The sequence below is a fragment of the Nerophis ophidion genome, linkage group LG21 (genome assembly GCF_033978795.1).
Source record: "Nerophis ophidion isolate RoL-2023_Sa linkage group LG21, RoL_Noph_v1.0, whole genome shotgun sequence".
Lineage (NCBI taxonomy): Eukaryota > Metazoa > Chordata > Actinopteri > Syngnathiformes > Syngnathidae > Nerophis > Nerophis ophidion.
Genome location: NC_084631.1, coordinates 16,077,056 through 16,092,334, shown reverse-complemented (window position 1 = coordinate 16,092,334; position 15,279 = coordinate 16,077,056). Strand labels below are relative to the sequence as shown.

Below are 15,279 nucleotides of genomic sequence, written 5' to 3'. Positions count from 1 at the left end.
TTCTGTACATGTTGTAGAAGGCGTCAAAGGCAATGGCTTCATGGAACGCCCTTATTACTGTTACATGGGTGATCACCAGCAGATATTCGCGAGAATGATTTGTCTTCATTAATTTGTGAAACGGGCCAAAATGGCTCTTTGAGTGGTAAAGGTTGCCGACCCCTGGCATAGAAAAAAACATAAATGAGCCGCACCGTTTTATAAGCTTCTGGGTTCGAAGCGTGGAAAAACAGTAGGAGCTTATAGTCTGGAAAATAGGGTAATTCTCTCTGTGTTTTTCTTTATGCACAGTGTGTAATAATTCATGGGAGTGTGTCATAACAAGACCTCATAAGAAGAGAACTGCCTGTATGTGCTTAAAAAATTGCATTCATTAGTTTGTTGTTATTTTTGTAGAGGATGACTGAAGTACACCTACCGCATGCAGAAGCCATTCATTTTTGCTCACTCCCATCTGGCCCCTGGACAGACGCACAAATAACATGATTTGTTGTTATGAAATGACAACATAAACCAGCACTTGTTAGACGGCTACCTTGGGATCAAATATAGATTTTCTTGTAAAAGACCAGATAACTGCCCATATTGAGATCCCAACAATGACTGCTATTAAAACTCAAAGGCAACTACTGTACAGACAACAAGAAGCAAAAGCAATGAAAAAAAAACATCTCATCTTACTTCTGAAATGCTGTGTGCGAATGCTGCATGCCTCGAGCCAGAACCAGGTCCATGATCAGACTGAAGTAATGGACAGCCAGTATCCTCTGGGCAATCTCCTTTTTAGCCTGGATCTTTGCCACCTTCTGACGATCAGTGTTTGTCTCCAAACTAGCAAATGTATAGTGAAAGAGGGCAGTGATTATTATGGTGGAGACAGGGTATCTGCAGGTTTCAGCAAGTCAAATTTAAGATGTTTTAAGACCCTTTTAATGCCACCTTGAATTAAATTTAAGACCGAAAAAAATAATAAAAAATCTATAAATATAAGCGATGGTTGGGGATCCCACTGTACTACAACCTCAATGACAATCAGTCAAGTTTACTTTTTGAATGTGTATTAATAAACAAACTAATAAGCACCACTCTGCTAAACAGCTTATCAAAAATCTTGAGAGATCCAAAAACTTTGACATCCAAAACAAACAAACCAACACCAACGCCAGTAAAAACATAATAACCGAGGTGAGGGTAAAAATAAATTACATTTGGTCAATAATAGTGCAATAATAGTGCAAAACAATATTATAACATCAACAACAAAACACTGAACACAAACTCAAATGAGCCTCAGTTGAGCTTCAGCTGGCTGTTCTCTATTTTTTCAGCTCACTCATTTTTTCTTTGTATCTCTTTGAGAGATACAAAGAAAAAATGAGTGAGCTGGGATCACTCACTTTTACTCAAAGACGTGCCCCGAAAAAAAAAAAAACTGGCCCGACAATTCAAAACCATTGAGTACTGAATTTAAGACCATTTTAGGAATTTCTAATAAATGTAATACTTTTTAAGGCCTTATTTTAGATACATGAATTCAAGACTTTTTAAGACTTTTTAAGGATCCGCGGATACCCTGGGAGACAGAACATCAAAAAACTGCCTGTGCGATCTATAATCACTATAGAATAGAATCATTTTATTACCATGAGCAACTAAATTAGGTGCCATCCATCAGTGTAGTTTAAGTAAAAACAACATCTGTTAGGGTTATGGCAGAGATTCTCAAACTGTGGTATGCATACCATTATTGGTAAGCGGGGTCTGTCCAGTGTCCGATTGAATATTCAAACACAGTGTTACTGTTCAAACTGTGAGTAATGTTACAGTGGCTGAAAATATTAATGCTTTGTTTTTAATTAGTATTTAGGCCTAATACGCTACTGTATTTTAATGGTGGTCATTATGGTGGTACCTGGAGAGCCATGTGTTTTCTGATGTGGTACTTGGTGAAAAAAGTTTGAGAACCGCTGGGTTATGGCACTGGTTTATTTCGAACATGCATACGGTTAGGCACTCGCACTGCTGCAGTATTGTGACCCCAAGATGCAGGAACCAGGAGAGTGACGATCAGGTAAGATGATTTTAATACAATTAAACAGAGGAGAAAGCAGTCTTGCATGTAACAGTTCAACAAACATAAATCCATCCTCGAGCACTGAGGAATGCGCGAGACAGGCATAAATAGATTTATGTTGATTGGCACCAGCTGCCAATCAACTCCGCCTAGGCTGCCCTTTGTCACCGATTCTGTTCATAACTTTTATGGACAGAATTTCTAGGCGTAGTCAAGGCGTTGAGGGGATCTGTTTTTTTTTTTTTTTTTTATTACAACTTTTATTAGTAGATTGCACAGTACAGTACATATTCCGTACAATTGACCACTAAATGGTAACACCCGAATAAGATTTTCAACTTGTTTAAGTCGGGGTCCACATTAATCAATTAAAAGTAAATTCATAGTGGCTGCAGGATTAGGTCTCTGCTTTTTGCAGATGATGTGGTCCTGATGGCTTCATCTGGCCAGGATCTTCAGCACTCACTGGATCAGTTCGCAGCCCAGTGTGAAGCGACTGGGATGAGAATCAGCACCTCCAAGTCCGAGTCCATGGTTCTCGCCCGGAAAAGGGTGTAGTGCCATCTCCGGGTTGGGGAGGAGACCCTGCCCCAAGTGGAGGAGTTCAAGTACCTCGGAGTCTTGTTCACGAGTGAGGGAAGAGTGGATCTTTGGATCGACAGGCGGATCGGTGCAGCGTCTTCAGTAATGCGGACGCTGTATCGATCCGTTGTGGTGAAGAGGGAGCTGAGCCGGAAGGCAAAGCTCTCAATTTACCGGTCGATCTACATTCCCATCCTCACCTATGGTCATGACCTTTGGGTTATAACCGAAAGGATAAGATCATGGGTACAAGCGGCCATCCAGGAGGAGCTCAAAGTAAAGCTGCTGTTCCTCCACATGAAGAGTAACCAGATGAGTTGGTACGGGCATTTGGTCAAGATGCCACCCGAGGTGTTTAGGGCATGTTCGACCGGCATGAGGCAACGGGGAACACCCTGTAGTGGAATTTCTGACTTTATTTTGATTAATTTATACCATATTTGAAGATCTGTCAAAAAGGCTAAGAGGTCTGCTTATTCTTTTTTTCTATTCAGAACCAAGGGATATATATTGGGTAAAGTTCAGTTTGTGAGCACGGTGAACATTCTGAAAATTGTTACGACTATTTGTTATGACTAAGAGATCCTCGATTAGGGTGGTGCCGAAGTGGCAAAAACAACTCGACCCTGACCCAGGAGGAGTCATATAAAAAAGCCAAGCACCAAGAGAAGAATTATGATTTGCATGTGTTCGTTTTGACTCTGGATCCTTCGATGGATGCTATCTGCAACTCAATCCAATCTGTACTTTTTGATATTGGGTTAATAAAACTTTTGTACTAAAACCACTTTGTTTGCAGTTAAGTCCCGGACCTTTCCACTACAACCCAGAACACGTTGGGTAGACTATGTCTCCCGGCTGGCCTGGGAACGCCTCGGGATCCCCCGGGAAGAGCTGGACGAAGTGACTGGGGAGAGGAAAGTCTGGGCTTCCCTGCTTAGGCTGCTGCCCCCGCGACCCGACCGCAGATAAGCCGAAGAAGATGGCTGTATGGATGGATGGATGGCACCAGGTGTGGACTGGCTGCCAATCAACAACAGCAGGTGAGGGGAAAACGCCGCTCAGTGGGACAAGCAAGAAATGGAAACAAAATAAGAGCAGTGATAGGAAATAAACACAAAACAAGGAAGCACAAACAGAAATGAAGTGAGGAATCGTCACACATACAGTTACAATATGGTACATACCATATTTCTAGTTTCTCTTTACGTGTCTGTAGGAGTAGGAGGGATGATAAGGGAAATGTGATTTGCAAAGAGATGGGCCATTCCACCTAATCGGTGCCGTGCATACCTTAAGAGTGCTGCACAACTTATGATATTCATTCAAACTACCCTGAACACGGACAAAATGGCATTTGTTGCCTCGCCCTACTTCATATTAGACTTCACCATGAAATACAATCATTTCTTACAAAATTATATTTCTTCTTATCTCAACCTTACTTAATTAGAAAGAAAAAAGTAAAAATGTACTCTTAAATTATTTTCATATGTTTTTTCTCGGTTTTGCTACGCTAACTCAGTGTTTCTTAACAATAGGGAGAGTATGGCCAACACGGTTATGAAGTTGGAAGCAAACATGGTGCTCTGTAGTCTCGTGAGGGGCTTTTGACCAAACATTTAAGACTGGGGTCGGCAACCTTTACCACCCAAGAGCCATTTTGACCCGTTTCACAAAATAAAGAAAACAATGGGAGGCACAAAACTCTTTAGAAATGTAAAATGAAATAACACTGCATACAGAGTTTTTTGTACTTTGTGCTATGTATAAACCAGGGGTCTCAGACACGCGGCCCACACCTTAATATGAAAATTTAATGATAATTGGGCCCGCAAGTTCTATATGAAAGCCGCTTGACACCATCACACTTGCCATCCCTCCCCAATATTCCGAGAGACTACCGAATGTCGGCTCAACTATTCTCACGAATGTTTGCCGAATTTCCCTCGAACAACAATAATAAGAGCATCCTATGAGGGCGCTGCCTTTGGCGCCCTCTACAACACGTTCAAACAACTTGTCAGCCCAGTCACATGTTGTATGAGGCTTCTGCAGACGCACACATATGATTGCAAGGCATACTTGTTTAACAGCCTTACAGCTCACACTGAGAGTGCCCGTTTAAACAAATTTAACAATGTTACTAATTTGCGCCACACTGTGAACCCACCCCAAACCAGAATGACAAACACATTTCGAGAGAACATCGGCACTGTAACACAACATAAACACAAAATAACAAATACCCAGAATCCCATGCATCCATACTCTTCCGGGCTACATTATACACCCCCCCCCCTAGCACCAAATCCCCCAACACCCTCCGTGCGTCGGTTGAGGTGGGCGTTGTTGGCGGAATTTTCCGCTGGTAGGGGTGCATAATGTAGCCCGGAAAAGTTAGGGATGCATGGGATTCTGGGTATTTGTTCTGTTGTGTTTATGTTGTGTTACAGTGCCGATGTTCTCCGGAAATGGGTTTGTCATTCTTGTTTGGTGTGGGTTCACAGTGTGGCGCATATTAGTAAGAGTGTTAAAGTTGTTTATTTCATAACCCTCAGTGTAACCTGTATGGCTGTTGACTAAGTATGCGTTGCAGTCACTTTCGGGCTGAATGGAAAATGTGACCAGCCGGCACGTAGATCGCGTGGTGTAAAAGCGGGCGCGACGACATTTTGTAGAGAGGGTTAAAGGCATTGCCATCACTGCACACCCTCAATATTGAATTTCAGGTGAAAATTGGAGAATTATTTCCCCGGGTGATTTCTGAGAGAGGCACTAAAATCCGGAAACCTCCTGGAATAATCGTTGGGGTCGGCAATTTAGCAGATGAGCCACCACAGAGTGGTCAAAGAGCCGCATGCGGCTCCGGAACCGTGGGTTGCCGACCCCTGATTTAGGAGATCCTTTGGCCATAATCTCTCCGATTGGCTACCAACTTTGAAATTGAGATGACCATACTCTCTCTATACACGGTTCTGTGTTTTGTATTCCACAAATGTCCCTAAGAAGGCCACCAAAAAATATCCGTTTCTCAGCTGTGGTCTGTATGGGCCGCGGTGATACTCAGTTGTAATGTACTTTTCCACCACTTGTGGCAGTATAGACAATGTCAAACAAACAGAAGAAGTCCAAAGCTAATTTTCTTTGAGTAGTTTCTTAAGCACAAATATTATGGTGAAGCTGGACTTAAATGTTATTGACAGTTTATTTAAGAAACGTATTATGTTTACTTATAATATTATTATTATTAATAATAATAATATTTATTAATCTAATTAGAAATGTATTTATTTTAGCGCAGCATAACTGTATGTGTTTACTTTGTATCCGTTTTTATGAGTCTCTTCTTTCGCAATACATTAGATTACGCCGCAATAATATTGTGGAGGGGGGCGTGGCCTGTGGGCCTGCAGCGGAACGGGGTGTGCCAGGACTGGCCTCGAAGTCAGCGGCAGGTGCATAAATGGACCACCTGGGCCTTGTTATCTAATCACCTGTCACTCTGTATCAGCAGTAGCCGGGAAGAAAGACGTTGTTGGAGCTGGAGCAAGAGCGCGAGCGAGAGTGAGAGGGACAAAAGACAATTGTTGAAAAGCAACCCACAGACTTGTTGCAAAATAAAACTGTGTTGTGAACCTGAACCGGGCTGTCATGTCGATGCTTAGTGGTCCAAAGAACCCACTGGGGGGCAACATCCACAAATATTTTTGGTTATTAACACATGGTTTCATGTCATTTGACAAGGTTTTCCCTATTAAACTGTAATTAGGTTGGATATGATTAATGAATAAAAAAAAAATTAAGAGTTGGATTACTAATTAAAGGCCTACTGAAATGAGATTTTCTTATTCAAACGGGGATAGCAGGTCCATTCTATGTGTCATACTTGATCATTTCGCGATACTGCCATATTTTTGCTGAAAGGATTTAATAGAGAACATCCACGATAAAGTTTGCAACTTTCGGTAGAGAAATGCCCTGCCTCTACCCGAAGTCGCAGACGATGACGTCACCCGTGTGATGGCACCTCACATATTCACATTGTTTTTAATGGGAGCCTCCAACAAAAAGAGCTTTTCAGACCGAGAAAACGACAATTTACCCATTAATTTGAGCGAGGATGAAAGATTTGTGTTTGACGGGTGTCTTGACGCGCAGTGTCTCAGGGGAGTCGATTGCAGTTATGGACGGCACAGGCTCAGCTTTTCTTTGGTAAAAACTGACTTTTTAACCACGATTTTCTCACCGAAACCTGCTGGTTGACATTTTGTCTTGATTCATGTTCGCTTGACCGCGCTCTGATCCATAGGAAAGTTTTACCTCCAGTAATTTTAAACAAGGAATCACCGTGTGTTTGTGTGGCTAAAGCCTAAAGTTTCCCAATTCCATCTTTCTACTGTGACTTCTCCAATATTAATTGAACAAATTGCAAAAGATTCAGCAACACAGATGTCCAAAATACTGTGTAATTATGCCGTTTAAGCAGACAACTTTTAGCTGTGTGTGTGTGCAGCACTCATTTTTCCTAAAAACCCGTGACGTCTTGCGTACACGTCATCATTACACGACGTTTCGAAGATGAAACTCCCGGGAAATTTAAAATTGTAATTTAGTAAACTAAAAAGGCCGTATTGGCATGTGTTGCAATGTTAATATTTCATCATTGATATATAAACTATCAGACTGCGTGGTGGGTAATAGTGGGTTTCAGTAGGGCTGTAAGCAATGGTATTTGAGTGGGCCTCGGGCCCCTCTGTAGAGGAAAAGTTGATTTTCAATGCATTTAAATATTTGTTCAGTGTAGATATTAAACAAGGATGGGAATAGAACACATACTTGTTGCACACCTCTCTTTTTATGTATTGCACCTGAAAAGCTCAAATTATATGTATATACATGCTTTTTGTGTCCAGTACAAATGTATGATCATTTTGATCACTGAAAAATTTCAAATATTCCACAAGTCACATGGTCCACAGGAAATTGCATCATTCAGATCCTTGCCATGAATGGCATGATATTTAGACTTAGAATTCCTTTTATTGTCATTCAAATTTTAACTTTATAGTGGAGATAAGAACACAATTTATTTCATTTCAACTATGACTTAAATCTCAGCCCAATCGTGTTGGCGACCTAAATTATTCATCCATCCATCCATCCATCCATCCATCCATCCATCCATCCATTTTCTACCGCTTATTCTCTTTGGGGTTGCGGGGGGCGCTGGTACCTATCTCAGCTACAATCGGGCGGAAGGCGGGGTACACCCTGAACAAGTCGCCACCTCATCGCAGACCTAAATTATCTTTAATGTTATTTCTGAGATGAGCTCCAGTGCCGCCCGACCCCGAAGGGAATAAGCGGTAGAAATAGGATGGATGGATGGTTATTTTTTTATTTAGGTTGTTGTTGTTGAATTGCTTTAATGTGCTTACTGCTTATTGTCAACATCCCAGCAGGCACAAGACATTAAAACAACTTGTTGAATTAGGTCCTGGGGTTGACCAACTCAAACCTAACGTTTAAAGGGGAACATTATCAGCAGACCTATGTAAGTGTCAATATATACTTTGATGTTGTAGAAAAAAAAACATTTTTTTTAAACCGAATTCCGAACTCTAAATGGGTGAATTAAACGCCTTTCTATTATTCGCTCTCAGAGCGATGACGTCACCTGGGTAGTCAGTCTGCCATTTTCTCAAACACATTACAAACATCGAGTCTAATCAGCTCTGTTATTTTCCATTTTTTCGACTGTTTTTCATACCTTGGAGACATCATGCCTCGTCGGTGTGTTGTCGGAGGGTGTAACAACACGATCAGGGACGGATTCAAGTTGACTTACGTGGAGTGTGCTTTGATTAACACGGGATGCTAATCGATGCTAACATGCTATTTAGGCTAGTTGTATGTACATTTGTAGCTATATTTGCATCCAGCCTTTCTCTCCACCCACATTTAATGCCAAACAAACACAATCCAATCCACTTTATTTATATAGCACATTTAAACAACAATAACGTTTCCAAAGTGCTGCACAGCCAAGTTAAAAACAATTTTAGAAAAAATAAAATAAAATAAAATAATAAAAAAATAAAAATAAAAATATATTATGCTCCACCAATGACTGAATAAAACAAGAAATAAATAAATATAAAACCAATAAAAACAATATAAAAACAAATATGATTAAAAACTATTTTAAAGGGTAAAATCAATTAAAACAGTAAAATAGAAATCAAAGTGTATAAAAAACACAGAGGACAACAGAGGACAGAGGACCACACAACTCACGTAGTGTTAAAAGCCAAAGAATAAAAGTGGGTCTTAAGACGAGACTTAAAACACTCCACTGTGGAAGCAGTTTGAACATGGAGGGGCAGAGTGTTCCAGAGCTTAGGGCCGACCACAGAGAAGGCCCTGTCTCCCCTGGTCTTAAGTCTGGTCTTGGGCACCACGAGCTGGAGCTGGCTCTCGGACCTCAGAGCGCGCGCAGGAATGTAAATTTGGATGAGGTCCGAGATATATTGAGGTGCCAGTCCATGTAAAGATTTAAAAACAAACAGCAATGTTTTAAAATCAATTCTAAAATGAACACGGAGCCAGTGCAAACGCTGAAGAATTGGGGTTATATGCTGGCGTTTCCTGGCCCCTGTTAAAAGTCGTGCTGCCAGGTTCTGGACTAACTGCAACCGGGGGAGAGCTTTTTGGCTAATGCCAGCATAAAGTGCATTGCAGTAGTCCAGGCCACTTGAAATAAAAGCATGCACGACTTGTTCAAAAAGGTTAAAAGATAAAAACGGTTTAACCTTTACTAAAAGACGAAGGTGATAAAAACATGATTTTGAAAGGCCATTGACTTGTTTGTTTAGTTTAAAATCGCTGTCTATACTTACCAATCGACGGATTTAAGTTGCTCCAGTGTCACAAGATGCGAAAGTCCCGATCATTTGGTCTGCACATTTTACCGGCGATACTAAGGCAAACAGGGCACAGAGATGCATGGACATCCTGCGACACTCAATCGAAGGTGATCGCCGAATAGCTTCAATAGCTATTCGCTCAATAGCTTGAGTTTCTTCTTCAATTTCGTTTTCGCTAACTCCCTCCATACTCCAACCATCCGTTTCAATACATGCGTAATCTGTTGAATCGCTTAAGCCGCTGAAATCCGAGTCTGAATCCGAGCTAATGTCGCTATATTTTGCTGTGCTATCCGCCATGTTGGTATCACTGTGTGACGACACAGGAAAATGGACGGTGGCTTCACAGATAGCGAAAATCAGGCACTTTAAAGCCTTTTTTCGGGATATTCCATGATGGGTAAAATTTAAAAAAAAAACTTCGAAAAATAAAATAAACCACTGGGAACTGATTTTTATTGGTTTTAACCCTTCTGAAATTGTGATAATGTTCCCCTTTAAACAACATACTTTTTGACAACGTTAAATTAATGTTTGGTTCTAACATTGATTTGACCATTAAAATTTGGTCATTTCCCAACCAATATTCTACAACATAAACAATACGTTGAAACAACATGCTTTTTGACGACGTTTATTCAATGTAATTTTCCTGCAAACAACGTGGATCCAACGTTGGGCATCAACATTGTCTCAATTTACAAATACAACTATTTTGCAACATTGTTCCAAAGTCAGTTTTAAAGGACATGTATGTATTATTAATGTTGTATCAATGTCTTGTGCCTGCTGGGATATTTACCATATGGTTATAATCCTTGCATTGGCCAATTCTGGGTAAACTCATTCCTGTTACTCAAATAAGTCATCTTTGATTCAGAACCGTGTACAAAAATTAGGTAAAATTGCCTGAGATTGGCCCTTACACATTTTGAGTAAATCTGTATGTGTACTATCAGATGTGCAGTTAAAAAAAGACCAGAAATGTATAAGCGTTTTCAACAAGCAAACTGCTTATTACCATATTTTCCAGACTATAAGCCGCACTCAAAAAAAAAAATTTTTCTCACAACTCGACAGTGCGCCTTATAATCGGGTGCCCCTAATGTACGAAAGAATTCTGGTTTTGCTCCCAACCTCGAAGCAATTTTATCTGGTACATGGTGTAATGATTAGTGTGACCAGTAGATGGCAGTCACACATAAGAGATACAAGTAGACTGCAATATGATGGCTATATGACTCAACTAAACAACACCAACATTTTATATGTTCCATTGAAAATATAGAATATTACACACGGCACTAAAAAATCTATCAAACTGTTTTAGTACAACTTTAGTAAGCTATGTAGCTGCACCGCTTGATGGATTGTATTGTGCTTCAAAATACGAGTATTATTATGGTGTGTGTATAAGGTAAGACATATTATCTGGCGTTTTGTTTCGTAACATATTGCAAAAGCAACTTTTCTTACCTTCTGGTACCTGCTGATCTGTATAAATCTGGAAAAATTGCGTGGTTCCGCATTTGTAGTCCGTGTCGACTCCGTAGTCGATAAGCTTCTTCTTTTTCTCTATCTTCTTGCTATGTAACATTCATCCTCCGCTGTTGCCATTTCTAAGATAAAGTAGTGTAAATTTCTTACTTAAATCTGTCAGTACTCTAGCCATGAAAGCGCTAAAACATACCGGTGTAGTGAGTTTACATTGTTCACCCAAGGAACTTTAGTTATTAGAGAGTTCCGGTCGATCGCTTTTTCACGGGTCACATTTCTGGCCCTGTTGTTGTTTGCGGATGAGGAGATGCTGCTCCGTTATTGATTTAAGTGAAGTCTGAATGTTATTAAAACAGTTAGATCCATCTTTTGACACTTCTTCCACTCCCGTCCTTGCACGCTACACCGCTACAACAAAAATGACGGGGTGAAGACGCTGCCGAAGGTGAGCCACGTAAATAAGACCGCCCACAAAATGGCGCATCCGGAAGCGACTGTCAGAAAGACGGTCTGTAAAACATAATCTCTGCAACATTTTCACCAAATAACCACTATTACATGTTATGTAGACCACAAGGAAGTGTTTTACATTTAGAAAAAAAGTTAAAAAAAATATGACTCCTTTAATTCGCCCTATAATCCGATGCACCTTATATAAGAAAAAAGATCGAAAATAGACCATTCATCGGTGGTGCGCCTTATAATCCGATGCGCTCTATGGTCTGGAAAATACGGTATATACTTACAACAAGGAAGGCTGAGCTGCTTTCTTGTGCTCAATATAATAAGAAACATAAAGAAGAAGCGCAGTCAGGACATCATCCAGCTCTTTCTTCCTGGGAAAAAGTTACAGTGTGACTTAGAATACGTCAGTGGCTGCTATCATATTGCCAAACATGCAATGTCTTACTTCAGTAACGCCACGAAGTAGAGCGGGATTGGCAGTGAGTAGTTTTCCTGGAGCAAAGCCACAGCCACCTCTAGATCACATGCACACAAACAGGTTAAAAAGCCGTAGTATACATTTAAGAGTATTGACTGCAGTACCCCAACTTACAAGCTTGATTGGTAAACTTGTATCTCACCTCAAAGTCTCCCACTGAAATGACTTTAAATGAATTGAGTTGGTGCTTGGCCACCTTAGAACAGCCCGATTTTGACATGTAACATGAGTTTTAAAAAGAAAAAGTTACTTTTAAACAAGAGCAATTGTATTACCATAATACATTTTGATGTACTACTAACAAGTACATTTAGGAAGTTGTGTAATAATTACAGTTGTGGTCAAAAGTTGACATACACATGTAAAGGACATCATGTCATGTCTGTCTGGAGTTTCCAATAATTTCTACAAGTCTACATTTTTTGTGATAGAGTGATTGGAGCACATACTTGTTGGTCACAAAAAACATTCATGAAGTTTGGTTCTTTTATGAATGTATTATGGTTCTACTGAAAATGTGACCAAATGTATACATACAGCAATCAAAAAGGGACAAGGGGTAGAAATGGATGGATGGTTACATGTCCCTTGGCAAGTTTCACTGCAATAAGGAGCATTGGGTAGCCATTCACAAGCTTCTGGTTTGATTGATTGATTGAAACTTGTATTAGTAGATTGCACAGTTCAGTACATATTCCATACAATTGACCACTAAATGGTAACACCCCAATAAGTTTTTCAACTTGTTAATCAATTCATGGTACAAATATATACTATCAGCATAATGCAGTCATCACACAAGTTAATCATCAAAGTATATACATTGAATTATTTATATTGTTTACAATTTGGGGTGTGGGATGAGGAGGGTTTGGTGGATATCAGTACTTCAGTCATCAACAATTGCATCAACAGAGAAATGGACATTGAAACAGTGTAGGTCTTACTTAGTAGGATATGTACAGCGAGCAGAGAACATAGTGAGTTCTGATAGCATAAGAAAAAGTATATGCATTAGAAATACATTTGATTATTTACATTAGGTTATTTACAATCTGGGGAGATGGGATGTGAGTGGAGGAGGGTATTAGTAAAGAGTTGAAGTTGCCTGGAGGTGTTGTATTAGAGCGCTTTTGAAGGAGGAAAGAGATGCACTTACTTTTACACCTGTTGGGAGTGCATTCCACATTAATGTGGCATAGAAAGAGAATAAGTTAAGACCTTTGTTAGATCGGAATCTGGGTTTAACGTGGTTTGTGGAGCTCCCCCTGGTGTTGTGGTTATGGATATCATTTACGTTAAGGAAGTAGTTTGACATGTACTTCGGTATCAGGGAAGTGTAGCGGATTTTATCGACTACTCTCAGTGCAAGTTATTTGACTCTGTCCTCCACCCTGAGCCAGCCCACTTTGCAGAAGTGGGTTGGAGTGAGGTGTGATCTGGGGTGGAGGTCTAAAAGTAACCGGACTAGCTTGTTAAGAAGGGATAGTAGTTATTTTTAGAGTTGGACACGATGGACAGATTCCGGCCAGAAAATCCTTAAATCATCTTTATTGCTCAAAAGTAGATGTGAATTGTGTGTGTGTGTGTGTGTGTGTGTGTGTGTGTGTGTGTGTGTGTGTGTGTGTGTGTGTGTGTGTGTGTGTGTGTGTGTGTGTGTGTGTGTGTGTGTGTGTGTGTGTGTGTGTGGTCTAAACAAATAGAGAAAAGAGGAACATTACAATCCAATTATATACACATTAATATGCAGCAATATACATGCATGTACACATAATATAATATAAAGGGGTGAATAATAACAAATATATACTACACTTAACTAAGCATGAACTTCAACAAGTTCTAAGCTTCAGAGCCATAAATGGCAATTATGTGGTCTTTGTTGCTATCTAGATGCCAAACGACGCCATCGCAGTTGTTTTGCAGAAGTGTTGCTTGTTCTGGGATGTTTGGAGATACGATTTGAGGGTTTTGGAGGTGCTGGGGTACCAGGAGGTGCAAGCGTAATCAAAAAAGGGTTGAATGAGAGTTCCCGCTAGAATCTTCAAGGTGCTTTTGTTGACCAGAGAGGAGATTCGGTAGAGGGATCTCGTTCCTCAGTAGAAGCATTTAATAGTGAAGTCACTGACCTTCTTAAGTTTGATATGGGACCCAAATAGGATGGATTCCGTTTAACCTAAGTGTATGGATAGCTTGTTGTCAGCGAGCCAGGTGCAAATATTAAGGAGTTCAGTACTGAGGATTTGTTCCACCTGTGACTTGTCCTTGCCGGATACAAGCAGGGCCGGGTCATAAACCGAAGCATGCGCGAATTATTTTGCTAAACGAGTTTGACCCGGCGGTAAAACGAGGCATGCGGATAACATATACCCGGCAATACGGTATGTATGTGTTTATTTATACACATGTGTATATATGCATATGTATATATTTATGTTTATGGAATTGAATAGAATAGAATAGAATAGAATAGAAAGTACCTTATTGATCCCTGTGTGTGTGTATATATGTATATAAGATATATACATACATATGCATATATATATATATATATATATATATATATATATATCTTGATTGGATTATCCAGAGAATAGTGCTCGATGCTGTGGTAGAGCGCAATATGTATGTGTGGGAAAAATCACAAGACTACTTCATCTCTACAGAACTGTTTCATGAGGGGTTCCCTCAATCATCAGGAGATTGATGAATGACGGAACCCCTCATGAAACAGTTCTGTAGAGATGAAGTAGACTTGTGATTTTTCCCACACATACATATATATATATATATATATATATATATATATATATATAAAATGACAACACGGAACACGTGATGCTACTACATGGTCAAGGTCCTAGCTGCGACAGTCAAGTTGACCAAGTTTTAGCAGAATTTATAGCTATTGTTTTGGCACTTGGAAACCCACTTCCACAGAAAAGGAATCACCCAAAATGTGACAAAGTAATGTTATGTACAAAGTTAAGAATAAATATATATATACTTCCAAACAATGAGCCACAAAGATGTTTCAAACTGTAAACCATGCACAAATATCATGGGACTAAAATTCAAAGCCCAAAGGAATATTTGGGGGTCACCTTAATATTACAAGTGTTTTCCAAAAGACTGAAAAAATCCAGCAGTTACTGTCAGACTCTAATCTGGATTACCTTTGTCTATCGAAGTCATGGTTAAAACCTACAACACCTTTTGCTCTAATTAATGTCCCAGGGTACAAGATTTACAGA

General features: G+C 39.9%; 1 protein-coding gene across 1 annotated transcript in view; it reads right to left on the bottom strand.

The window, feature by feature from the left end:
- The window catches only part of LOC133539454 (protein phosphatase 1 regulatory subunit 36), a 57,540-nt gene that overhangs the window by 34,813 nt on the left and 7,448 nt on the right, over positions 1 to 15,279 (bottom strand). The window contains exons 5-8 of the mRNA XM_061881452.1: positions 11,993 to 12,062; positions 11,829 to 11,918; positions 682 to 831; positions 419 to 461 (exon numbers count right to left, since the gene is read on the bottom strand). Of these exons, the coding sequence (XP_061737436.1) occupies positions 419 to 461; positions 682 to 831; positions 11,829 to 11,918; positions 11,993 to 12,062 (353 nt within the window). The remainder of the gene's footprint in view (positions 1 to 418; positions 462 to 681; positions 832 to 11,828; positions 11,919 to 11,992; positions 12,063 to 15,279) is intronic.